Raw genomic sequence first — 26327 nt, forward strand, 5'->3', positions numbered from 1 at the left:
AGAAAATATTCCTGCCTGGAGAGTCCCATGGACAAAGGAGCCTGGAAGGGGTTGAAAAGAGTCAGACACGACTGAGCACACACTATACACATGCACGCACACACACACACACACACACACATATATAGTGAGGTTTAATGAGAGCATGTGAAGGGCCCAGCACAGAGTGTGGTACACAGAGGAACTGCACACCTATGAGCCCTGCCCTCCGCTCCACCCTCATTTCCCAGCTAAGCCGCAGGAAGGCACAGAGCCCGGGGGGAGATGAGTGCCGGTGATAAAACAGACAAGGACCGCTGGTGATGAGAGAGATGCTGGTCCAGCTCCGCAGGACTCGGTGGATGTGAATCAGAGGTGGTGAGGTCCACTGCCAAGACCCCAGAGAGCAGCTTTTATTCTTGTGAGAAAGGTCTGTCAGGAGAGGGTGAGGGAGAGATCTGCCGGAGGAAAGTGGAGGTAGTTTTCTCCCAGCAGAGGGTGAAATCAGTTCCTGGGATGTCTTCCCTGTAACAAGTGACTGGTTTGTTAGCCAGGACTGGATTAGGTCCTCGGCACCTTAGTGAGGAATAACAGGAAGATTAATTGCAGGCACCTGCCAGTCTGCTCATCCCACATAAACCAACCAACCCTGGATGGTTGCTCTGATTCCAGAAACTGCTTGGTCTTCAGCCTCTCTGAAGTGTGCCCATCTGTCTGGAAGAAGGCAGTCCAGGCCGTGTTTTTCCCCAAGCAGTAGAAAAAGCCAGGCTGAACAAAGCAAGAAGTTTGTCCTAAGAAACTGGAAGTTTACTTAAGAGATATTTCAACAACCTATGTCTTTGGTAAGTCTCCCCTGAAACAGACTCCTAGGAGGAGACATGCATGCAGGGTGTTGGGATTGTCTTTATTTTTGAAGTTTTATTTTGATGTGGACTATTTTTAAAGTCTTCATTGAATATCTTACAATATTGCTTCTGTTTTATTTTATTTTTTAGCCATGGGGCATGTGGGATCTTAGTTCCCCAACCAGGGATTGAACCCGTACACCCTGAGTTGGCAGGTGAAGTCCCAGCCACTGGATCACCAGGGAAGTCCCAGTTATTTTTGTTGTTCTTGTTGTTGTTTGGGAGGTGGAGTGTCCTCTCAGGAACGACATGTGAACGGCCGTAAGGGGAGGAGGTGAGTTTGCATGCTGCAGCACCAGGGCCTCTGCTGAGCCCACGGTGGCTGGACAACAGTGCAGAGTTGTCTCCAGTAAAACACGGTGTGGCCTTGCATCCCCAGTGACCAGCCATTGCATGCTGGCCGCCCCAGAGAGGGGTAGAACCTTGTGCGAGGCAGCTCCCTCACCCTCCCTGACCCTTCGGAGGGGGCTCAGCTGTGAACCACCAGCAGCTAACACCTCGGCGGCTGGAAGCTTCGCTAACCCACCACGAGGTGGTGAGCCACGTTCAAAGTTCAAAATCTAGGGAAAGTGTCAGACTGTCATGATTTTAGAGAGTAGTCATGAAGGAAAAATGAAGAGAAGCCCACTTAGGAGCGGAGATTTGGGAAGGGCCATCGTGTAATTGGCAGCTTTCCAGAGTGCTGATGGGCTAGAGCCTGGCCCAGGTGGCCTGAGTACAGGCCAGCGAGGTCTGGGGTGTGATGGGGAAATTTGCATGTTCCTTGTCAATTAAGGAAGTAGAATCAATGGACTGCAATACCTGGGAACTTACCCCGTAGCCCGGAATCAGAGTAGTCACTCAACAGATGTCTTTTTGAATTGAATAGTGATTCACTGGTTTGGAGTTTCTGTCTGAGGGATCCATTGGTGCTCTTTTTGGAAAGTGTGGGGGTTTTCCCCAGAGTGTGCATGCACCAGTATGCTCACCTTGATTTAACTATACTGTATAGGGGTCTAAAAGTCCTATTCATAACACATGTCAAGCCCTAGGAAGAAAAGGTAAGAAGATTAGAGTCTGTTAGATCTTGACAAAGGAAAACAAAAAACCACAACTGAACAAACAACCTTATCCATCCAATGGCTCCCTCTGAGGTTGACCCTTTACATTCCCCAAAACAGGCACCAACCAAATCCAGCGGACACGCGTCTCGGCAGTTGTACAGCTATACTGGTGCATATGGCTGAGTATCTCTTCTGCACGTGGAAGGCTTCCAGTAAATGATTGTTGGATTGAATTTCATTGCTTTGGTAGTCCTGGCCTTGGCATCTGATGGCTTTCTTTCAGAAGTCAGGTTACTTTTTCTTGCCAAAATATGACCATGACCATTTTTCCTCCTTAAAATCATCCAGTGGGAGTCGTTGAGTAATTTTGAAGAAATTCAGGGCAGTCCATTCTTACCTGCATTGTCCAATGTCACTAGCCACACATTTAAGGTTGCTGGATAAAAAACAGGACACCAGTTAATTTGAATTTCTGATAATTAAAGACTAAATTCGTAGTGTAATTGTGCCCCATGCAATATTTGGGTTATCCTTACACTACAAAATTATTGGTTGCCTACCTGAAATTAATAATTAACTCTGCATCCTATATTTTTATTTGCTTTTTCATTCCAATCCCAAAGAAAGGTAATGCCAAAGAATGCTCAAACTACTGCACAGTTGCACTCATCTCACATGCTAGGAAAGTAATGCTCAAAATTCTCCAAGCCAGGCTTCAATAGTATGTGAACCGTGAACTTCCAGATGGTCAAGCTGGTTTTAGAAAAGACAGAGGAACCAGAGATCATTGCCAACATCTGTTGGATCATCGAAAAAGTGAGAGAGTTCCAGAAAAACATCTGCTTCTGCTTTATTGACTATGCCAAAGCCTTTGACTGTGTGGATCACAACAAACTGTGGAAAATTCTGAAAGAGATGGGAATACCAGACCACCTCCTGAGAAATCTGTATGCAGGTCAGGAAACAACAGTAAGAACTGGATATGGAACAACAGACTGGTTCCAAATCGGGAAAGGAGTACATCAAGGCTGTCTATTGTCCACCCTGCTTATTTAACTTATATGCAGAATACGTCATGAGAAATGCTGGACTGGATGAAGCACAAGCTGGAATCAAGATTGCTGGGAGAAATCTCAATAACCTCAGATATGCAGATGACACCACCCTTATGGCAGAAAACAAAGAAGAACTGAAGAGCCTCCTGATGAAAGTGAAATAGGAGAGTGGAAAATGTTGGCTTAAAACTCAACATGCAGAAAACTAAGATCATGGCATCTGGTCCCATCACTTCATGGCAGATGGATAAGAAACAATGGAAACAAAAAAAAAGAAACAATGGAAACAGTGAGAGACTTTATTTTGGGGGCTCCAAAATCACTGCAGATGGTGACTGCAGCCATGAAATTAATAAATGCTCGCTCCTTGGAAGAAAAGTTATAACCAACCTAGACAGCATATTAAAAAGCAGAGATATTATTTTGGTGACAAAGGTCCATCTAGTCAAAGCTATGGTTTTTCCAGTAGTCATGTATGGATGTGAGAGTTGGACTATAAAGAAAGCTGAGCACTGAAGAATTGATGCTTTGGTGTTGAACTGTGGTGTTGGAGAAGACTCTTGAGAGTGCCTTGGAGAGCAAGGAGATCCAACCAGTCCATCCTAAAGGAGATCAGTCCTGAGCGTTCATTGGAAGGACCGATGCTGAAGCTGAAGCTCCAGTACTTTGGCCACCTGATGTGAAGAACTGACTCATTGGAAAAGACCCTGGTGATGGGAAAGATTGAAGGCAGGAGGAGAAGGGGATGCAGAGGACAAGATGGTTGGATGGCATCACCAACTCAATGGACATGAGTTTGAGTAAACTCCGGGAGATGGTGATGAACAGGGAAGCCTGGCATGCTGCAGTCCATGGGATCGCAAAGAGTTGGACATGACTGAGCAACTGAACTGAAGTCTGGTAACCCTACACATGTGGCTAGCTAAACTTTAATTAATTGAAGTGCATAAACATTTTAAAATTTATTTTCTCAGCCTTGCTCACTATATTTCAAGAGCTCAATAGCCATCTTGAATAGCACAGATATTAGACATTTCTGTCATTGCAGAAGGTTTTATTGGACCCTAATCTGCCAAGCAAAAGATCACAGGAAAGGTTTCTTTTACACACTTAAAAAAAGTTGTATTTGGAGCCTAGAGGACCCCTTGTAACATAGCCAAGAAGCCTCAGTCTCCATCTGTTACTTTTCCTGAACATGCAGGGTATTTATTTATTCCCAACAAGTGGGTCTCTATGACGGAAGCAGTTCCTGCACACTGACTTTTATGGAGGCAGGCATCCTGCTTTTCTCCTGGGGCTACCAGAAACTAAGTCAGCTCTCAGATCAGAGCAGATCAAAATTTAAAGTGTCCTAAATGAAAAATGAATGTGTTGTTATTTGACTTATCAGTCTCCTCACTCACAGATTTTTCTTAAATTGATAATCTGATGACATTACCACCTAGATTATCTGTTTATAACCCAAGTCTGAGATGAGCTTGGAAAACACAGCAGAAGTCTTCCCTCCCTTAATTAGCCTTTTGGGAGAAAACCTGTTTTGCATCGCTGCCTGCAGTGCTGGGAGTCTTACAAGGACCAGGAGTCAATTAAACTTCAGAAGAGACACTTGCCAAAAGTTGATTTTTTTACATATGACTCGGTGGATCTCAAGTAGAAACTGGCTAACATGCCAAATGTTAGACCAACTTAAAAGTGAGAAGACTATATCAACATAAAGGTCAGGAATCTAAAGGGCTTTACATAGTCAACAGTTGTACACCAAAATATTATAAAAAACAAAATTAAAGACAAATGACTTAACTTTCAAAATATTGCTATGTGTGTGACAGAGTTGATGCTGTCTATATATGAGAAATTCTCATGGATCAATAAGCAGAAGACAAGTTCCTCAGTAGAAAAATGACCAAATGATTGGAAAGTCACAAAATAAATACAAAAGTCTAATAGACCTTTAGTGTCTAGGATAGTGACTGTCACACAGCGGACACTCAGTAAATACCCACTGGATGAATGAATGTCTATGAAAAACACTTGATTTCAGGAAAAATAAAAAACTGCAAATTAAAATAACAGTGAAATATCATTGGTCGTTGCTTGTTGGGTCAGCCTTTTAATGTACCCTCCAGGACTTAGTGGTTGGTACCTAGACGTGTGTGCATGCTCAGTGACACAGTTGTGTCTGACTCTGTGACACCATAGACTGTAGTCCGCCAGGCTCCTCTGTCCATGGGATTCCCCAGGCAAGAAACACTGGAGTGGGTTGCCGTTTCCTCCTCTAGGGTATCTTCGAGACCCAGGGATGGAACCCACATCTCCTGCGTCTCCTGCCTTGGCGAGTGGGTTCTTTCCCCCTGGCACCACTTGGGAAGCCATACATAGACATGGGACGCATCCACATCAAGCTCTTTCTCACACCGAGTTGTCCTAGTTGGAGAAGGAAAGGGAGGTCTGTCTTTGTCTTCGGCATGCTGGCTGTCAGGGTGGGCTCTAGAGCCAACAGTGGCTGTAACTCCCACTTGAATGCGGCCAAAACACAGAAGTAGAAATGAGACGGAAAGACCGAGGGAGAGAGAAAGAGAAAGTGCTCTGGTGAAACTTGAGTCGATATATCCAGTCAGCTTTAAGGCTAGTGTACTTTCTTCCTTTCTGTGGTTTTGTGAACCAGTTAATTCTACTTTTTTTTTTTTTTTTGTGCTAAATTTAGTATGAGCTTGGACTTCCACTTCCTATCAAGATGGCGGTCAAAGGGACCAAAATTACCCTCCTACCAGAAGCAACAAAAAAATCTAGAGAAAGTATTTTAAGTAGCCATTTTCAAGATATTGGATATCAACACACTGCTATATTCAAAATAGAAAAACAACAAGGACCTATTGTTTAACACATGGAGTTCTGCTCAATGTTAGGTGGCAGACTGGATGGGAGGCAGATTTAAGGGAGAATGAATCCATGTACACGTATGGCCGAGTCCCTTCACTGTTCACCTGAAACCAGCATAACATCATTAATCGGCTATACCCCAATATGAAATAGAAAGTCTAAAGTCTGAAAAAAAAAAACCCAAGATATTGGACATCAGACCTGATGAAAGGGGAAAAGAATGAGGTAAGCCCTATGCACGCCCAGCCTACTGCCTTGAGAGATTTTCCAGATGGTGACACGGAAAGGTGGAATCTGGGTAGAGCCTGGCAGATTCCCTGAGTTGAGAAGTTGAGCTAGAGTCCAGGGAGACCAAGACAGCCAGAGTTTGCAGGGCAGAATATCAGAGAGGAGAGCACTACACACACACACACACAGAAAAAATGACAACAACCAAAGTCTAGAGATCTGCAGAGGGTCCCCCTCAGCTGTTCAGCAAAATTGTCACCAGCACGTGAATTCGAGGGAACTGTTCAAGACCAGGGAAAGAACCACCTGAAGGTGTTGCAGAAACAAGAACTCATCCAGGGCCTGCAGAGTGCCTGTTCCCGCCAGCCAGACTGGAAATCTTATAACTCACAGATCATTAAGCAAAGTACTCAGAAGGATTTTGCCTCAGTTGTAGGAGAAAAGCTGGCTCTCGATTAAATGCAGGTCTGGTCCTGCCTAACAGATTTTTTTTTTTTTTCAGATTTTTAAAAATAAGACGAAAGGATCAAATTGTTTCCAAGTAACTGGGCTCCAAAATCACTGCAGATGGTGACTGCAGCCATGAAATTAAAAGACGCTTACTCCTTGGAAGGAAAGTTACGACCAACCTAGATAGCATATTAAAAAGCAGAGATGTTACTTTGCCAACAAAGGTCCGTCTAGTCAAGGCTATGGTTTCTCCAGTGGTCATGTATGGATGTGAGAGTTGGACTGTGAAGAAAGCTGCTACTGCTGCTGTTGCTTCAGTGAAGACAGGTGAGTGTCGAAGAATTAATGCTTTTGAACTGTGGTGTTGGAGAAGACTCTTGAGAGTCCCTTGGACTGCAAGGAGATCCAACCAGTCCCTCCTAAAGGAGATCAGTCCTGGGTGTTCATTGGATGGACTGATGCTGAAACTGAAACTCCAGTACTTTGGCCACCTCATGCAAAGAGTTGACTCATTGGAAAAGACCCTGATGCTGGGAGGGATTAGGGGCAGGAGGAGAAGGGGATGGCAGAGGATGAGATGGCTGAATGGCATCACCAACTCGATGGACATGAGTTTGGGTAAACTCTGGGAGTTGGTGATGGACAGGGAGGCCTGGTGTGCTGTGATTCATGGGGTCACGAAGAGTCGGACACGACTGAGTGACTGAACTGAACTGTGCTCCAGAATATACTCAAAAATTGAAACTACAGAAATATCCAGCACTCAACAAGGTAAGTTCATGATGAATGGCATTAATGAAAAATTATTGGGCATACACACAGGTAAGTGGAGAATATGACCCATAATGAGAAAAGTAAATAATCAAACTGACCCAGAACTGATGCAGATGTTAGAATTAGCAGGCAAGGATATTAAAATAGTTATTATAACTCTGTTCCATAGGTTCAAAAGGCTAGAGAAAAGGTTGAATATGTTAAGTAGAAACATGGATGATATTTTTAAAAGACCCAAATTCAACTTACAGAAGTACAAACAATAGTGTCTGAGGTAATGGGTATATTGGGTGGGATTAATGGCAGATTATTTGTAATGTTTTCAAAGTTTGTCCATGTTGTAGCATGTATTAGTACTTCATTAATTTTTATACCTGAATAATATTCCATTGTATGGATATACCACCATTTATTTATCGATTCATTAGTTGATGGACATTTGTTTCTACCTCTTGGCTGTTATGAACAGCACTGCTGTGAAAACTCATGTACACGTTTTTGTGTAGGCATGTGTTATTGCTCTTGGGGATATACCTTGGAGTGGAATTTTCCTAAGCTTCTTTATCCTCTTATCCCCATTTATCAAGTACATAAATAGTCCAATTCCAGCTGGAATTGCTGGAATTACAGGGTAACCCTGTGTTTAACCTTTTGAGGGAGCAGCTGCACCACTTTACATTCCTAACAGCGGTGAAGTCCAGGGAATCTATTTTTTGCTGTTGCTGCTTGTGCTTTTAGTGTCATATCTAAGACACCAGTGCCCAGCTACAGCTCATGAAGATTCATGCCTAGGTTTTCTTTCGCATTTGGATACATGATCCCTTCCAAGTTAATCTTTGTGTGTGGTATGAAGTAGGAATCACTTTCTTTTTTGTTTGTTTCCCTGTGGCTAGTTTGTTGTCCCAGCACCGTTTGCTGAAAAACCATTCTTCCCCATTGAGTGGTCTTGGCATTCTTGTTGAAAATAAACTGATCACAAACGGGTGGGATTATTTCTAGTCTCTTAATTCCATTGAGCTGTATGTTTATCTGTATGTCAGTTTCACCCTACCTTGGTTACTGTAGTTTTGTAGTATGTTTTTGAAATCAGAAAATGTGTTTTAATTTTACTCTTGTTTTTCAAGATAGTGTTTGCTATTCCCTTGAAATTCTGTACACCTTTTAGGATCAGCTTGTCAGTGTTTGCAAAAAAGCAAGCTGGGATTTAATAAGGACTGTGATAATCTGTAGCTTAATTAGAGAGTATTGCCAACTTAACAATATTAATTCTTCCAATCAATGAACACAGGACATCTTTCTGTTTATTGAGGTCTTCCTTAATTTCTTTTTGCAATATGGGTACAAGTTTTACACATCTTTTGCTAAATTCTAATTATTTTATTCTTTTTGATGCTATTGTAAATGGAGTTGTTTTCTGAATTCAGTTTGTTCATTGCTAGTATATAGAAATATAATTGATTTTTGTATGTTGTTTGTGTATCCTGTAAACTTGCTGAATTCAATATTAGTTCTTATCATTTTTTAGTAATTCCTTAGGATTATCTATATCATGTCACTTGCAAATAAGCATAGTTTTCCTTTTTTCTAATCTGTTCTTATTTAACTGCCCTGGCTTGAACCTTTCATACAATGTTGAACAGAACTGACAAGAGCGGACATTTTTGTCTTGTTCCAGATCTTAGAGGAAAGCACTGTCTCTCACCATTGAGTACAGTGTTTGCTGTGGATTCAAATTATGTTTACTTTTAATTAAGCATTTTTGTAAATTCATCCAATATTTTACACATAGTTTTGAAATTTACTAATCTCTCAATTACCTATTGAGAGTGAACAGAGCTAGTTTTATCTTCTGAATGTGACTTACAAACACGTAAGCCCTGCTGCAAATTTGTTTCTATTTGGTGCTGGCGGTAACCAAAGAAAAAAGATATTTGACCTTACATTAACATTCCCCGAGGCTGTCTTAAGCCTGATGCTAATTTGATGGAGTTAATAGTTAATTTTTATAATCCCTCTAATGGCTCTGTGGATGATCACAATGCTCTGTGCACAATAGGTTCTCAATAAATATTGATATTCTTTGGAAGGAATGATGCTAAAGCTGAAACTCCAGTACTTTGGCCACCTCATGTGAAGAGTTGACTCATTGGAAAAGACTCTGATGCTGGGAGGGATTGGGGGCAGGAGGAGAAGGGGACGACAGAGGATGAGATGGCTGGATGGCATCACTGACTCGATGGATGTGAGTCTGAGTGAACTCCGGGAGTTGGTGATAGACAGGGAGGCCTGGCGTGCTGCGATTCATGGGGTCACAAAGAGTTGGACACGACTGAGCGACTGATCTGATCTGATCTGAATTGATCATAGGAGAAGGGGTAACATGGAAAAATAAAACCCAAAGATAATCCAACATTCAAATTTTAGCCACTAATTTTTATCCCAACATCGCTCTCCAATTTCCCCTCTAAGCTTCTATATCCCTTTGTGCTCTTTATCGAGTGTATAAGTAGCCTAGACTATAGACACTCAGAGAAGAGAGGAGAAAGTTCTGGTTAATCCACAGACACTCCAATTCGAATCTGAGTTATCCAATGGGGTTTGTACACAATTCTGTGATCTTAAAACAAATCCTTATCATCAGGAAAAGTAATTCCCTATTGGCACTCAACAAATATTTGGCAGTTTAAAAAGGAATATTCTAGGTTTAACAAACCTGGCTAGTAGATGAATATAAGATTCTTGGGATGATAGTTTCTTTAGGCCATAGTTTCTAAATCTATTTTTTAAAGTGGGGTGGGGTAGGGTAGGGTGTGGTATGGTGAGGGATGGGCTTCCCAAGTGGCACTAGTGGTAAAGAACCCGCCTGCCAATGCAGGAGCCACAAGAGATGTGGGTTTGATTCCGGGGTGGGGAAGATCCCCTGAAGGAGGACATGGCAACCCACTCTGATATATTTGCCTGGAGAATCCCATGGACAGAGGAGCCTGGTGGGTTACAGTCCATAGGGTCACAAAGAGTCGAACAGGACTGAAGTGACTTGCCACACACACACAGGGTGGGGAATAGGACCAGGTTATCTCTAAGGGTTTTTCAATTTTCTTCTAAGACCCTATTTTATGATTCTATTTAAGTCATCTTTCTTTCTTGGAAGCTACTACTTTACATGCTCCATTGATTGTAACCAAAAAGCACCAGGTAGATAAAAACACTTCTCATTCTTATTTGGGGGTGGTGTAAAGGGGTGCTAAGGAAATCTGCCTGACATTGTCAAGGATCAGGGAATGAAAAAATTATTAAGAGTTGAGAGTCCTTAATGGTCATCCAAATCAATCTACCATCCATTGTGGGAATTCCCTTCAATATCATGTACAGATCAGTCATCTAGCTTCTGTCTGAATGTTTCCTATAGTAGGGAGTTCACTGGCTCACAGGACAGTTGATCCCAATTTAGGGCAGTTTTAATTATTAGCAAATTCTTGCTTATATTAAGCTGAAATGTGTCTCCTGGTATCGCCTACCAGTCTGGCCTTTGGAGACACCCAGTTCGTTTGCCTGGAGAATGCATGTGCTTAAACAACCTTGTGGGCTTTTGTTGTTGTTTATGTATTTGGCTGCACCATGCGGCATGCAAGAGATTTGTCTCTGACCAGGGATTGAACCCATGCCCCCTGCAGTGGAAGCACAGAGTCTCAACCACTGGATGGCTTGGGAAGTCCCCCAGCCTCGTGTCTTAAAAATCCCAAATTCAGTGTTAAGGAAGTCTTGGATCATCATCTGCAGATGTAGTTTCCTCTCTCAGGATTTCAGCTCTGGTTCCAGATTGCATATCAGTCAAAGAGAATGAAAGAGCAACCTTGGCACTTGCTATTTGCCCAGAAAAGTTTGTTTTCAGTTCTTTCTCACTAGCATGTACAAGGGGAAAAAAAATATCCATAAGCTACACTAAGATCCAATGCCTTGGCCTAGCTAGATGTGATAATTTGGACTAAGAGAGCCCACTGGTCACTGGCTGGGTGACCAGGGCATCACGCTTCCCTTTCTGTGTATTCATTTTCTCACCTGTTTTATCTGCACCCCTCACCCCTCCTCAAAGGGAGTTCAGGAAAATGACAATAATAGTATGGCTATGTGAAAAGCTTTGAGTTTGAAAGATTCTAGGGAAATACAGGATGCTATTAGACTGGACCTGTCCTGAGAAATAACAACTAAAGGCCAATGAACACACTTAAAGAATTAAAACTATGGTAAAATAACTGTATGCCATTGCATCACCTTTCAAACACACAGACATGCAAACCCAGCTGGAAAACCATCTCATCCTAAATTAAATGTGAGGGTTAGGACTGTCTTCAGGTTGAGTCACACGGATCGCCCCTTCAAGTTCCGCGACTACTGTCAATCTTAGCTGTGCAGTGGGCTCTTGTCAGGATCAGGCACATCAGACTTCACTGGACACAACATTGACTGTTCCTGGTGCCTGTATTTTTACCTGAAAAAATAATAAAGGTCTTTTTAAAAAAAAACAAAAACTCCAGTTAATACTAAATAAATACTGAAAGATTACAGTGTGTTAGACGCTGACAAGATATCATAATATCTAAATGAATTTATTGACCTTTAAATGAAGCTTGGCCCACATGTCTGTCTGTCACAATTTCCTACTTATTTCCTTCCCCACTTTTTCCCCATTGTCAACTCTTGTTATTCTCAGTGGTCATGGAAAAAGAAATATATTAGTTTGAGTGATGAAAACAACACAGGCTGGCAGGTTCTTTCTCTTCCTTTACTGAACTATTTTCTTTCTTTTAAAATATAATTGACATACAACAATATATCAGCTTCAAGTGTCAACATAATGATGTGGAATCTGTATATATTTCAAAATGATAAGGGCAGTAAGTCTAGCTAACATCTTTTAAGAGAGCTATTTCTAATCAGACTCATTACAGAGCTTCTAACAGTAAGAATCGAAGGCTCTGACACGAGCTTACACTGACAAACACAATCTCAGGAAGAAGTTCCCTTTGGTTCTCTCCCCAACTCCTCTAGAGAATGTGCTAGTGATAATACCCAGTGAAATAATACCCAGTGAATATCCAGTGAAAATATTACATATTTTCTATGTGTAATTACAATGCAACAGGACTATCAGATTGCATTAAGTTTGAAGTGTTCTTTTCATGAAGGAAATTGGCATTTGTATTATTGGAGAGAGAAACCAGTTTTGGGGAAGGAGGAATGAATATAAAGATGTAGGGCAAAGTGGACAAGTGAGGTTAGAGAGGTAAATAATTGAAGCTTTATATCCTATAGGTAGTACTTGAATAATAATAATTTTAAAGGCCGTCTTAAGGGAAGTCTGTTGATGTGCTAGTCCTGAAAGAGAGGAAGGAGGTCTCTGTCACAGCGGGGTCAGCTCACATTTTACCCTCTTTCTATTCCCCACGACAGGTAGCTTCCCCTATGGGCCTGGGAATAGTGACAGACCCTCCAAAGGCATCTTGTATATGCTTGTATATGGGGGTGAAATGTTGGTAACAACTTCAAAGTCCAAAACTGAAGTTCAACCATGTGATGAAAGATTATTCTGACACGTAAAATAATATTGTATATTTAAAAATTAGTGATAATTTTGATGGAAATATGATTAGTGTTAGGTTAAAAGTAAAACAACACATACGTTAAAAAAAAAAGAAAGTAAGAAATATACCCACAAATAAAAACACAGATAAAATATTGGAAGGGAATATACCAAAATATTAGTGTGGTTATTTCTCTATGGCAGAATTATGACTGATTTTTACTTTCCCCCCCTTATATCCTATTTTGTAAATTTTCTAAAAATAATATGTATACTCCTGGAATAATAAAACAGTGAAGGTTGGTTTTTAAAGAGTGTTAACAGATAAATAAAATGGTTTTCCATTCTTTAAACAGATAAAATAATGTAATTTAAAAAAATATGTCCTTTGTTGTTCCGATGAATAGAATTTATTATAAACCTGGTTTGTTGTGTGTGAGTGTTTATAAATGTAAGTGAGTGTGTATAAATATGTGTGTGTGTGTATAAATGTGTGTGAGTGTGTATAAATGTGTGTGTGTTGTGGGGGAGATCTTGGATACACAGAGTTAAATTTAACCTTTCAAATTAATCACATGGTTGACATCTGCTATGACCAGGGCCCCATCCCAGGTATTGTACAGGATACGGTTTTTATGAAGCACACACCTTGTTTACAGAAGGCCTACATCCGATGTGGAAAAAAAGGCTTAAATATGTGGAAAAGTCAGTAACAATCACCATAACAAGCCGATGGGTTTTTCTGCCAGTTGTTACATGATGTTCTGTTCATGTAATTTGATGATCAGAAGACGCTTCTTCTTCTTCTTTTTTTTTTTTAGAAGCTGCTTCTTGAGAGGACCTGTCCACTTGAAAACATCTTAGTCAGTGTTTTTTGGGATGTTATCTGTCTTTAGGTAATAACCATGTGTCACAGGAATCTGCTGACTTAAGACATTTTCCCCCATTTATAAAAAGTTGAAATAAAATTGATTTGGCAATAAGATAGGGGCTAAGTCTTTAAAAGGGTTTTAAATTTCTCTTCAGGCCAGGTTCAGCCTTTGGGCCTCCTTCTAATTACTACCTGTGACAATTTTTTCTAACCAGTGCCTAGCACTTATGTCCTGATTCTTGGGTAGCTAATCCAACACTTCAATCTGTCCTGGTTTGTTATAGGCAGAGACAAGTGATAAGATTGCCCAATCCTCTTGTGTCATAACTTAATACCTCTGTTGAAGCTCGGTGATCAGGGCTGCAGAGATGCGCAGATAGACAGCTAAAATCAGCCTAGCAGTTGAAAAGGTCTGCTTTGACAAGCTGCTCCCAACATGTGCTAAGCTATGAAGCAATAGCAATATTGTCTTGTCTTTTTCTAGGAAACCCCTACATCCAAATTTAGATACCACATGCACATCCCTAACCCAGTAGAATCATGACTTTTGTTACTGTTTAGCACCCTTATTCAAGAATTAAAATCATATTGCATATAAAGTATGAAATCAGACATACTCTCTCTGCAGTGGGAACCTAATCAGGAGATGCACATAAAAGAACCCGAGAAGTGCTTTAGGGGAGTGTGATGGAGGGGGAGTCTTGGAGAGGGAAAGAAAGAATCATTTTAGGATTTTCTTAGAGAAATTATAAAGAAACTTCACTGGAAGTCCCAAGGGGAGTAGGCTGAAGCAACTCGCCACTCTGACAAAGGAAAACCAACTTGTTATGAATTCAGTTAGAGGAAGAGTCCAGCTCTGCCAGAGTCTCATCCACTATACCCCTGGGTGGTCCAGGCTCCTCTTCCTTCATCTTTCCCTGTTGTTGCCTTGTGTGTGCGTGTGTGCTAAGTCACTTCAGTTGTGTCTGATTCTGTGCGACCCTATGGACTATATATAGCCCGCCAGGCTTTTCTGTCCATGGAATTCTCTACGCAAAAATACTGGAGTGGATTGCCATGCTCTCCTCCAGGGGATCTTCCTGACCGAGGGATCGAACCTGCATTTCTTGTATTGGCAGGTATGGTCTCTACCGCTAGCACCACCTGGGGATCCTTGTACTGTGTATAATTTTAGGAGCTTTGTGATTCAACTGGAGAAAGATGAGCCTACTACTTAAGGACTACTAGTATTGTCTTAAAATAATGTATACTTCTGTCTACTGTAGATCATTACTCAGTGTAGAACTTGGAGCTCTTTTCCTAATTCTCAGCCATCCTAAGAGAACAAATTTTACAATGTCTTCAATTGGTCTAAATGCATACAGACATTTGGAAGATGAACTATTATTGCTGTTGTTACTGAACTTGCTAAATATTCTTTCTAGTTACAGAGTTAATCTGACTGTAATCTGTGAAGATTAATAAGCAAATTATGTTCAGTAAAACCATTTTAAGAGAAATGTTATTAAATTATGAATGTTAAAGTAGCACATATACTTTTCCTTGATCATTAATGACTGGTTTGGCAGAATTATATGCCACTGAAAAAATCTTCTTTGCATAGTTTTTATTGTTGTTCAGTCACTAAGTCATGTCTCATTCTTTGTGACCCCATGGACTGCAGCACTCCAGGCTTTCCTGTCCTTCACTATCTCCCTGAGTTTATTCAGGTTCATATCCATTGAGTTGGTGATGCTATCTAACCATCTCATCCTCTGTTGTCCCTTTCTCCTCCTGCCTTCAGTCTTTCCCAGCATCAGGGTCTTTTCCAGTGAGTCAGATCTTTGTATCAGGTGGCCAAAGGATTGGAGCTTCAGCTTCAGCATCAGTCCTTCCAATGAATATTCAGGATTGATTTCCTTTAGGATTGACTGGTTTGATCTCTTCACAGTCCAAAGGACACTCAAGAGTCTTCTCCAGCTCCACAATTCTTAATTCTAAGGCATCAATTCTTTGGTGCTCAGCTTTCTTTATGGTTCAACTCTTACATCTGTACGTAACTACAGGAAAAACCATAGCTTTGACTATGCACACCTTTGGTGGCAAAATGGTGTCTCTGCTTTTTAATACACTTTCTAGGTTTGTCAATAACTTTCCTTCCAAAGAGCAAGTGTCTTTTAATTTCATGGCTACAGTCCCTGTCCAAAGTGATTTTGGAGCCCAGTAAAACAAAATCTGTCACTGCTTCCAGTTTTTCCCCATCTTTTTGCCATGAAGTTTTGGGACCAGATGCCATGACTTCGTTTTTTGAATGTCGAGTTTTAAGCCAGGTTTTTTACTCTCTTTCACCTTTATCAAGAGGCTCTTTAGTTCCTCTTTACTTTCTGCCATTAGAGTGGTATCATCTGCATACCTGAGGTTGTTGATATTTCTCCCAGCAGTCTTGATTCCAGCTTGTGATTTGTTCATCCAGCCTGGCATTTTGCACGATGTACTCTGCACGTAAGTTAAATCAGCAGGGTTTCAGTATACAGCCTTGACGTACTCCTTTTTCAATTTTGAACCCATAAGTTATTCCACATCCAGTTCTCACTGTTGCTTCTTGACCTGCATACAGGTTTATTCGGAGACAGGTAAGGTGGTCTGGTATTCCTATCTCTTTAAGAATTTTCCACTTTGTTATTTATTTTCTGGTTTTTGAGGTATAATTTATGTACAGTTAAAATTCACCTATTTAAAGTGTACTGTTTAATGAGTTTTGAATGAATACAGCCCATACCTACCACCAAAATCAAGATAGAAAATATTTCCTCTACTTTAAAAGTCCCGTGTTCCTTTGCAGTCAGTCCCCTTTGCCCCTTCTTACCCCTGCCCCAGGAATAGATCAGTTTCTATAATTTTACCTTTTCTAGATTCACATGTAAGTGAAATCAGTCACCTTTCACGTCTGACTTCTTTCAGCTAGCATCATGCTCTTGAGATTCATCCATATTACCGTACATATCAGTAGTTTGTTTGTATAGCATTCCAGTACATGGAAATACCAATTTACTTATCCATTCAATTGCCTGTCAATAGATATTTGTTGTATTTCCAGTTTTGGGCTATGGTGAATAAAATTGCTCTGAAATGTCTTTGTGTAGACACATATTTCCATTTCTCTTGGGTGGGTATCTAGCAGTGGATTTGTTGGATTATATAGTTAAGTGTATGTTCAACTTGATTACAAAGTCACACTATTTTCCATACTGGCTGTACCATTATATGTGTGATAGAAACAGATACTTTGCATTCTCGCCACCACTTGGTATTCTCTTTTTAATTTTAGCCATTCTAGTAAGTATGTGATGATATTACATTGTGATTTTAATTTTCACTTTGTCAGTGACTATGATGCTATACATCTTTTCATGTGGTTATCTATCATCCATTTATCTTTTTTGATAAAGTATCTGCTCAAATCTTTTGCACACTTTTATTGCACTCACTGTTTATCTTAATGTTGAGTCGTAAGAGTTCCCTACATATTCTGTTTACAAATATTTTTCCTGATATTTGTTTTGAAGTATTTACTCTAAGTCTGTGGCCTTTTCATTTTGGTAACACTTCTTTTGAATGACAAATTGTTTAAATTTTTATGAAGTCCAGTTTAACAATTTTTCCTTTATGTGCATTTTGTGTCTTAAGAATTCTTTGCCTAACCCAAGGTCACATTGATTTTCTCCTATGTTTTCTTTTGGAAGTTTTATAGTTTTAACTTATATTTAAGTGTATGATCCATCTCAAGTTAATTTTCAGTATTGTATGAGGAAAGGATTAAGGCTCATTCTCTGGCATTGGGGTAGGCCTTGTCCTGGGACTTCAGTAAAGTTAAGTGTCATTTCATTCCCTTTCTCCAACGGGGAGGGTATCTCTCTTCACATTGGGCTGCCTGGGATTGGGGAAGGGGTGCTAAGGATAAGGTAAAACTGTCTTTCCTTCCCTCTTCAATGCATCTTATTTCTCTGCTTTACCTGAGTGCTCTAATTGCCACTTAAAATCCTTAGCTCTTGTGAAGGTATTTTGGCATGTGGATATTCGTTCAAGTTGATATTTCTGTGAGGGAGCAGTCATTGGAAACTTGCTGAAGTCTGAAAGCCAAATGATATGTTTTAAAATTTTTAATTTTCAATTGTCCATTGCTTGTATATAGAAATGCAATTAATTGGTTTTTGTATATTGACCTTGTATCCACTATCCATGTTAAATCATTTAGTTCTAGTAGGGCCTTTTTTTTTTGCATTCCTTGGGTTGTTTCTTTACTGTCTACATGTGTCTCATCTTTTTTCCTCTCTTAGTGCGTTGGTTAGGACTGCTAGTACCATGTTATATAAAGTGGTGGGAATGAATATTCTTATTTGCCATCCTAGAAAGCATTTGTTCTACCATTAAGCATGATGTTAGCTCTAGGTTTTTTGTAGATGTACTTTATCATGTTGAAAAAGTTCCCTTTTATTTATAGTCAGCTGAAGGGTTTTTTTTATATATATATATATAATGAACAGTTGTTGAGTTTTTTGTTTCTTTGTTTTGGCTATGCCATGTGGCTTGCAGGGCTCTTAGTTCCCCAGTTAGGGTTTAAACCCTCAAGCCATGGCAGTGAAAACCTGAGTCCTAACCACTGCACCACCAGGAACTCCTAGTAGTTGAGTTTTGTCAAGTGATTTTTATGCATCTCTTGAGGTGATTGTATGATTTTTCTCTTTTTTGTTGATAGGGCTTTCCTGGTGGCTCAGTGATAAAGAATACGCCTGCAATGCAGGAGACACCGGTTTGACTCCTGGGTTGGGAAGATCCCCTGAAGGAAATGGCAGTCCATTCCAGTATTCTTGCCTGGAGAATCCCATGAACAGAGGAGCCTGAAAGGCTACAATCCATGTGGTTGCCAATGAGTCGGACATGACTTAGTGACTAAACAAAAAAATTAAGTATTTTCATCCTTAAAAAAGAGGGAGATCCTGTTATATGCTACAAGATGGGTGAAACTTAAGTACATTATGCTAAGTTAAATAAACTAACCACAATAAAAAAAAAAAAATGGCAAATCACACTGATTACTTTTATGTTTACTATTAAATCTTGAGATAAACCCAACATGGACATGATGTATTACCCTTTTAGAAAAAAATCTCTAGATTTACTAAAATTTTGTTTAGGATTTTTACATCATGTTCATGGTAGGTATTGAACTGTAGTTTTCTTTTTGTGTAATATCTTTGTCTGGTTTTGCTAACTAGGTAATGCTAGCCTTATAGTATGAGTTGGGAATTGCTTCTACACTTCTGTTTTTAGAAAAGTTTGTATAGAATTTGTATTATATGGCTATATTTCCTTATGTGCTTGGTATAATTCACCAATTAACTCATCAGGTCTGGAGTTTTCTTTGTGAGAAGATCAACTGTAAATTCAGTTTCTTTGATATAGGGACACTAAGTTTTCTTTTTTTTCATTAAGTGAACTTTGATAGTTTGTGCTTCAACATACTTGTTCATCTTATTTGTCAATATATCAGCATAAAGTAGTTCAGCATGTTCTCCAATTATCCTTTTAATTTCTGTAGGATTTAATATGATGGCCTTTCTTGTGGTCCTGATATTAGTCAGCTTAATCTTTTCTATTTGGGTATTGCCCAGACTTTAATATTAATACATACAGAAACAATTTTAAAGTATAATATATGATCTAATACCTATTATTCTGCAACTTGAGTTTTTTATTTACTATTGTTATGTGACTACATATCTATTTACTTTGTGCTCTTCTATGGCTATATGGTATCAAAATTTATACCATACTTTATTTTCTTGTCAACATACATGCAGATTGTTTCATTTCTTGGTTATAGACAAAGCTGTAGTGGACCTTCTTAGAGTTATTTTTAGTGCATATGCGCAAGCATTTCTCTAAGCTGGGTACCAAGAAGGGAAACTACTGGGTCAATGGCTATGCACACTGCACATTTTAATAAGTACTAACAGACGGCCCTCAAAAAAAGTTGTACTAATTTATGTTATCATTAGCAGCGCATGAGTTTCTCCACACCTCTGTCAACCCTTGATATTATAAATCCATAAAAATTTTGCCAATTTTTTTGAGGGAAAAATACATATCTTATTTTAACTTGCAGTTCCCTAGTTACTGGATTCGTGTTTTTTTTTTTTCCATATGCATTTCTTCCTACCTCAGTTTTCTTTTCCTAATTTCTCCGCCTTTTCTATACAGCTATCTTTCTTTTTCTTTATATTTAAGGTGTTATTTATGTATTTTGGCTATTAGGGTTCCGGTATACAGGTTCCAAGTTTTTCTGCCAGCTCATCCTTGTGCTTTATCGATCAGCATTGTCAATTCTAACATAGTCAAATGTTTTTCTTTATGGCTCTTGGCTTGTTCTTTGAAGTCCTTTCCTATCCCATGTTTCCCTATGTTTCAAAAATTCTTAGAGTTCTTTAAAAAAAAAAATTAGCTCCTTAAACTGTGTGGATATCAATTTGTAAATGGTGTGAGGTAGACATCTAATTTCTTTTTCAAAGGAATAACTAATTGTTCAAGCACTGTTTATTAACCTTTTCCCACTGACCTGAAGAAGATTGCCATCTTCCTCATTTATGGACCTCCTATGCACACGTTTCTGTATTCTCTCCATTATCTGTGCTTATCACAATAAGCAGACTTAATCTTATGATTTTCCAATATGCTCTGATATGGGGCAAGTCCCACCCCGCCTTTATTTCTTTTATAATAAAAAAAGGTTTCAAAATCTGTTCCTTGTTTAACTGCCTGATTCTCTTTTCTTCCTCTGGTTGCAAGTGACAAAGAGGTGAAATAAGAATTACCAAAAAAAAAAAAAAAAAAAGAATTACCATAGGCAAGACAAGGAGCATGAAGAATGGAGAAAGAGAAATTCTCTTAAGATGGTTTTTTTTTTTTCCCCCCTCTACACTTCAAGATGCTACCCTATGAATATGCCAAATAAACATGAAATAAGTTTGTGTGTTCAGCCACTGTCTGAATTATTGGTGCCTTTCATTGCTGTTCAGTTACCAATGGCAGGGACCACGTAAACATCAAATGGGAACAGATGGGAGCTAGAAAGAAACATGAATCAGGGTGAGAAAATGAACAGGGACCTAAATGAGTAAAGAACATGGTGAGAGAAAATAAAAACTTGTATTCTTATGGACCCACCTGCCAGGCAGTCCAGTCTCTGCTTAGAGTATCCACTGGGTTCTTTCTGCTACCTCTTGATGCTTTTTATATTTGGATTACAGAGGTCGGTTCTTTACTGGACACCTGACTTTACAGAGAAAGGAAAAGCACGATTTGGGATATAATAATAATGACTCATAGCAAATACCACTGAAAGTGCGTAGGTGTTAAAAAGGGAGCCCAACAAGCAAGTGCGGTAGTAAAATATTCACATACACAGTTTAATCTTTAAATCTAGCACTGCACCTGTTTTCCTGGTGAAGCTACCATTACACAAGTTGGAAAAGCCGTCACATGGGTTTTGAGTTAACAATGAAATTATTTACAATGAATTTAGCTGTTCCTGACTGTCGATAGGGCCTGGTGGTTGTCATGCGGCTTGTGTTCAGTGCAGTGTGGCCAGAGCTTCATGGTCCAGTAAGTACGACCAGGTAGTAACAAAGGCTTTCAATGGCCGTTCACATAAACATCCTCATTTTTTATGTTCCCCAAACACGAACTTTGTGAGTTACTGATCTCCTTTCAACTCACCAATTTATAATCAATTGTCTGTTTTAAAGTAGGCTATTTTCCCTAGTAAAAAGCAACAATTGCGTCAAGTTCTAAGGAGCTGCCTCAAGAAGTCCCATGTAAGAGGCATTTCTCCCCTTTGCACCAAGTTTACAAATGAAGACAAACCACTTAATACACCGTAATGATATTTACCATTACCAAAGCAAATGAGGGAAGGGGATAGTCTCTAAAACAATGGAATGCGAACACTAAGACTTCAGTGGCCCCTACTGAACTGTTTTAAAATGTTCATAATCTGCTAGCTTCATGAAACCTAATAACCGCTGGCTTTACAACAAACTTTTTTGTACACCTAAAGGGTAGCTTTTGATTAAAAACATTAAAAAAAAAAAGAGTAATTGTTCTACGTATCAGATAAATCGCTCTGGATTGTAGAGCCAGACCTCTCTCTTAAGTGGAGCTCATGCAGCTAGCTTTGGGCATTTGCTAGGAAACGAAGCGCTAACCAATCTTCCGTCCGGCTGCTTCCAACCGCTGGTCTTCCAGTGCGGCCGCACGGCCCGTGCGCTCCGGAGCCGGTCCGCCGCGGGCGCGGGGCCGGGGCCGGAGCCCGGGCGGAGCGCACGCGCGCTCGGAGCAGTTGCGCACGTTTCAGCGCTTCCCGCTCCTACCGTTGGGCTTAAGACTTTCAACCGCCGTCTGGGTCCGGCTTCCTGCTCCGTCGGGTGCCCCCTGGTGCTCATCACCTGCACCATCTTGAGTGGCGGCTGCGCGGAGCAAGGGGTCCAGGGAGCCCGAGGATGCTTTCGAGAAAGCCGCACGTCCAAAGCCGGGGTGTGGATCACACGGGCACACTCAGGCACCTCTAAAGGAAGAGGCAGGCTGTTTTTACTAAGCACCAAGAGAGACAGGAGCACATTAAGTTTCATCCAAGTCAACTCAGCTCCTTCAAGTTTGTGGTAAAAGCCGCAAAGATACGTAGACCTCGTTTCTTCTCGAATCCATCCCCTCCCGCGCGCTGTGCGCTTTTTCCGGGCGGAGTTCGCTGTGACCCTTGACTGCAGTGGGGCGGCCCGTCTCTGCGAGTCAGAGGATCTGTCCTGGGCTTGAAGCCCAGGATGCGGCCTTAAGTGCCATGGAAGGGAGCTTCCCCCCTCCCCCAGCCAATCAGTGTTATGCACAAAGTCTGTGGCCCGAGCAGAGGGGGTCCGGCTCCTCCCGGCTCTCCGCCCACGCTCCGGTCGCGCCACCGTATTTAAATAGGAACAGCAGCTCGTTTTCCATCCATGGCAATCCCAAGAGCCTGCTCTCTCCTCAGCACAGCATGGTGGGAGCCTCTCCCCTCTTCCTGAGTCCTTCTCTTGTTTTCTCTTCCCTTCTTCCACAATTAATGCCCAAGTCATGCTTTTCCTAGCTAGCGCCCACTAAAGGATGAGGCTTAGCGACCCGCGGTGACGCTCCCATCCGCCTTCCAGAAGAGGCGGTTTCAAAGGGAACTACAGCTCCCGTGGGGCCTCAGGCTAAGCCACCGCAGGGCATCACGGGAGTCGTAGGCGTCTTCCTGCTCTGTCCCGTTCATTCCTCAAGGTGTCAACTACAAGTCCCAGAGCGTCTCAGGGCAAGACAGCCTGCGCGAGAGCCCCGCGAGCGGAGTGGGGGTGGGGCGCCCCGGGCGGCGGGGGGCGGGGCCCGAGCGGGCTGTGTGGAGGCTTCAGATTCCCGGCGCCATTTAGCGCGGAGTTTCGCCGGCGGACGCGGCTCTTCTTCCGCGGCCTCTCTGCACTCATCTCCGTGACAGAAGGCGCCCGACCGGGTGACTGCCCTTACTTCTCCCGGCCCTCCTCGGCCCGGAGGAGCACCGGGCTCGGGCCCTCCCCCACCGGCTCTCCCTCCGTCAGCCCCCGGCCCCGGCCCGGAGAGGAAGGGGTCCGCCCGGCCCGGGGCGGGCGGTGAGGCCCGGGGCCGGGGGCCGCTCCTTCGTGTCGCGCTTCGGCCCCTCGCGTCGGGCAATGGGCGGCCTCTGAGGCCGTCCAGCAGGGCGGGGAGGAGGAGCGGCCGCCTGCCTGGCCGCGAGCCCCATCGCGGCCTCGTCCGCCTCCGCGCCGAGCGGCAGCCGCTCGGGGGTCCAGCCCGCCCCGGGCCGCAGCGGTGGAGAGCCGGCCGCCGCCTCCTTGACTCGGTGCGGGCCGCCGCGCCGCCCCCATGACCGCGCGCCCCCGGCCCTCCAGCCCGCCCGTCCGCCGCTCGCCGCACGATGGGTGCGGGCCGTGAGGCGCCAGCCCCCGTGCCTCCGCCCCGCCGCCGCCCCCGACAAGCGCGCCTCGAGAGCCGCAGCGGCCGCCGCAGCCGGGCCCGCGGGCCCGCCTCCCGCTCGGGCCGCCGAGTCAGTGCTGAGTGAGGGGCCGTCACCCCGCCGCCCCGGGCCGGCCCCCTTCTTCCGCGAACTCGAGCAGCCCGCCTCGCTCCCGCTCCCACCATGTCTGGCGGCGCCGCCGACCAGCAGAGCAGCGCGCAGGGCTCGCTGTTCCTCTCGCCCCCGGCGCCTGCCCCCAAGAATGGCTCCAGCTCGGACTCCTCGGTGGGGGAGAAACTGGGCGCCGCAGCGGCCGACGCCGCAGCCGGCCGGACGGAGGAGTACCGGCGTCGCCGCCATACCATGGACAAGGACAGCCGGGGGGCGGCCGCGACCACCACCACAGAGCACCGCTTCTTCCGCCGCAGCGTCATCTGCGACTCCAACGCTACGGCCCTGGAGCTGCCCGGCCTCCCTCTGCCGCTGCCTCAGCCCGGCGCGGCTGCCGTGGTCCCGCAGCGGAGCCCCCCGGAACCCCCGCGCGAGGAGACCCTGATCCCCGCCGCTGCCGCCCAGGTGGCCCAGCAGCCGCCCGCCGCCGCCGCCGCCGCCGCCGCCCCTGAGGAGCCGGTCGCCGCGAGCCCGGCCACCTCTTCGGCCCCGAGCAGCGCGGGCAGAGACCGCCAGGCTGTCCAGCCGGGCCCCGCGGGGAGCCGAGAGGAGCCTCCGACGTCGAGAAGTGGCAGCGGCGGCGGCAGCGCCAAGGAGCCCCAGGAGGAACGGAGCCAGCAGCAGGATGACATCGAGGAGTTGGAGACCAAGGCCGTGGGCATGTCCAACGACGGCCGCTTTCTCAAGTTTGACATCGAGATTGGCAGGGGCTCCTTTAAGACGGTCTACAAGGGTCTGGACACCGAGACCACCGTGGAGGTCGCCTGGTGTGAGCTGCAGGTATACCCCACCTTCTTTCTCTTACAGTGCTGTGGGTCCCACATTTGGCTCGGCCACTTGGCCGAATTTTCCCTTTACGTGTCTTCCTCTTGACTGTTCGCTGCGAGTGGGGGGAGGCCAACTTTCGAAAGAGTCACCAGGATTTGGGGTGTTGGCACAGGTGAGGCGTTAGTATTTGTAGCCAGAGATTCGCTCCTAGGGAAGGAGTGGTGAAAGTCATCCGGATACCAGCGCGTTGCCTCCTCGTCATTGTTTTAGTGTCTGGCAGGAAACGGAATGAGCGGGGAAGTTTTTGAGTTCGGAAAGTACAGTCCTCTTGCCTTGTGTTCATCAGAGGTCTGCAGTGATGAACTGCTGGTGTGTTAGATGCGTGTTTCCATTCCTGAGAACAGGCGGTCTTAAGAACGACCTTGCTCACGAATGACCTTCTTTTCGACGAATCTTAGTTGGTGGTCGCACCGGCATCTAATAAACTAAAAAAGGCTTCCTTCACTGGATAGTTTGAGATTAGAAAGTTACAGTTGGGTGTTTGATATCGTTCCACCTGATGATGTTTAAGCAAGTTTTGATAACCGTGAGCAGACGTTGTTATTAAAACTAGTGTGTCTTTAGCCCACTCGCTGTTCTGTGGGTAATACAGGAGCTTATGTAAATTGTGTTTTGAGAGTTGTAATGTCATTATCATTGTTTTAATCTTGTAAAAGATTTTTAAGCTAAACTTTCTCAAGGGTACAAATGAGTGACAAAGGCTTCATTTTTAACCTCTAGGAGGTTTTCATGGTGTAAATAATGGTGTGTCATCCTGGTTGACAAGGTTATAACGGGGTTTGGGCTACTTGTTGGCTTGATCTGTAGCAGCTTGACTGAAGTTGTCCTCACCTATGTGTGTTCACATAGGTTATTGGAAGAAGTGGAGTTGAACTGAATAAAAAAACCACTGACATTATACGTGAAAAATGCCAGTATCCATATTTTTCTGGCAAAGGAAATGAACCAAGCTGAAATAGGATATGAAAGTACCTGAGTGATCTAGGAATTTATCTATTATCCGTGACCCAATATGTTAACATTTAACCTTTTGAATGTCACCTTCCAAATGACCAAGGTCATATCAAGTGTGAAGGAAAATTAACATGTGGAAGGAAGTAAACTTAAAAAACTGACAAGTTTTTTAGGAATATAATTTCTTAAATTTTATAGTTAGTGATACAGAACTTCTAAAGGCATTGTGAAATAAAAACTCAATTTTGTAGTGTTTTAAGAGTTCGAAAGGTGGTAGACCTGTGTTTTTTTTTTTAATTGTCAAATTATAACTTTATTCCTTGGTCATTCTTACTCAGAAACTTTGATCTGATTTGTTTTGGCTTACAGGCAGAGTATTAGTTACAAGCAAACAAACACCTGTTACGTTTTTAATACCTAAGGTGCTTATTGCTACTGATCCTGTATTGTATTCTTTTATTGTTTCATATTTGAATAGGTGTTTTTTAATAATTTTTTCCCCTCTATTTGTTACCTTACTCTCAAGACTAGACCCAAGTAAGTGTTGAGCACTTTATGGATTAACTTTGTTAGATTCA

The 26327-nt window shown here is 42.8% G+C and overlaps 1 protein-coding gene and 1 long non-coding RNA gene across 19 annotated transcripts in view; one reads left to right on the forward strand and one right to left on the reverse strand.

Moving 5' to 3' along the window:
- Positions 1–1473: 1473 nt before the first annotated feature.
- Positions 1474–23494, reverse strand: LOC109559769 (uncharacterized). 5 transcript variants are annotated; one of them, XR_011566475.1, is made up of 5 exons: positions 21947–23494; positions 20970–21078; positions 13544–13736; positions 11587–11803; positions 1474–2363 (listed from the first exon to the last, which is right to left on the reverse strand). It is a non-coding gene; the product is annotated as an uncharacterized lncRNA (long non-coding RNA). The 5 variants fall into 5 exon arrangements; XR_011566477.1 differs by lacking the exons at positions 1474–2363; positions 13544–13736 and adding an exon at positions 17759–17875 and having other exon boundaries at positions 8640–11803; positions 21947–23039; XR_011566476.1 differs by lacking the exon at positions 1474–2363 and having other exon boundaries at positions 8641–11803; positions 13544–13743; positions 21947–23039.
- Positions 23490–26327, forward strand: part of WNK1 (WNK lysine deficient protein kinase 1) — a 129891-nt gene continuing 127053 nt past the window's right edge. For 12 of the 14 annotated variants that reach the window (XM_070788670.1, XM_070788673.1, XM_070788671.1 and 9 more), the window contains exon 1: positions 23490–24747. In XM_070788670.1, the coding sequence (XP_070644771.1) occupies positions 23980–24747 (768 nt within the window). In that variant the 5' untranslated portion in view covers positions 23490–23979. The remainder of the gene's footprint in view (positions 24748–26327) is intronic. The other 2 variants (XM_070788683.1, XM_070788684.1) reach the window with 1 other exon arrangement.

Source organism: Bos indicus, chromosome 5 (assembly GCF_029378745.1).
Source record: "Bos indicus isolate NIAB-ARS_2022 breed Sahiwal x Tharparkar chromosome 5, NIAB-ARS_B.indTharparkar_mat_pri_1.0, whole genome shotgun sequence".
In the NCBI taxonomy this organism is placed as follows: Eukaryota; Metazoa; Chordata; class Mammalia; order Artiodactyla; family Bovidae; genus Bos; species Bos indicus.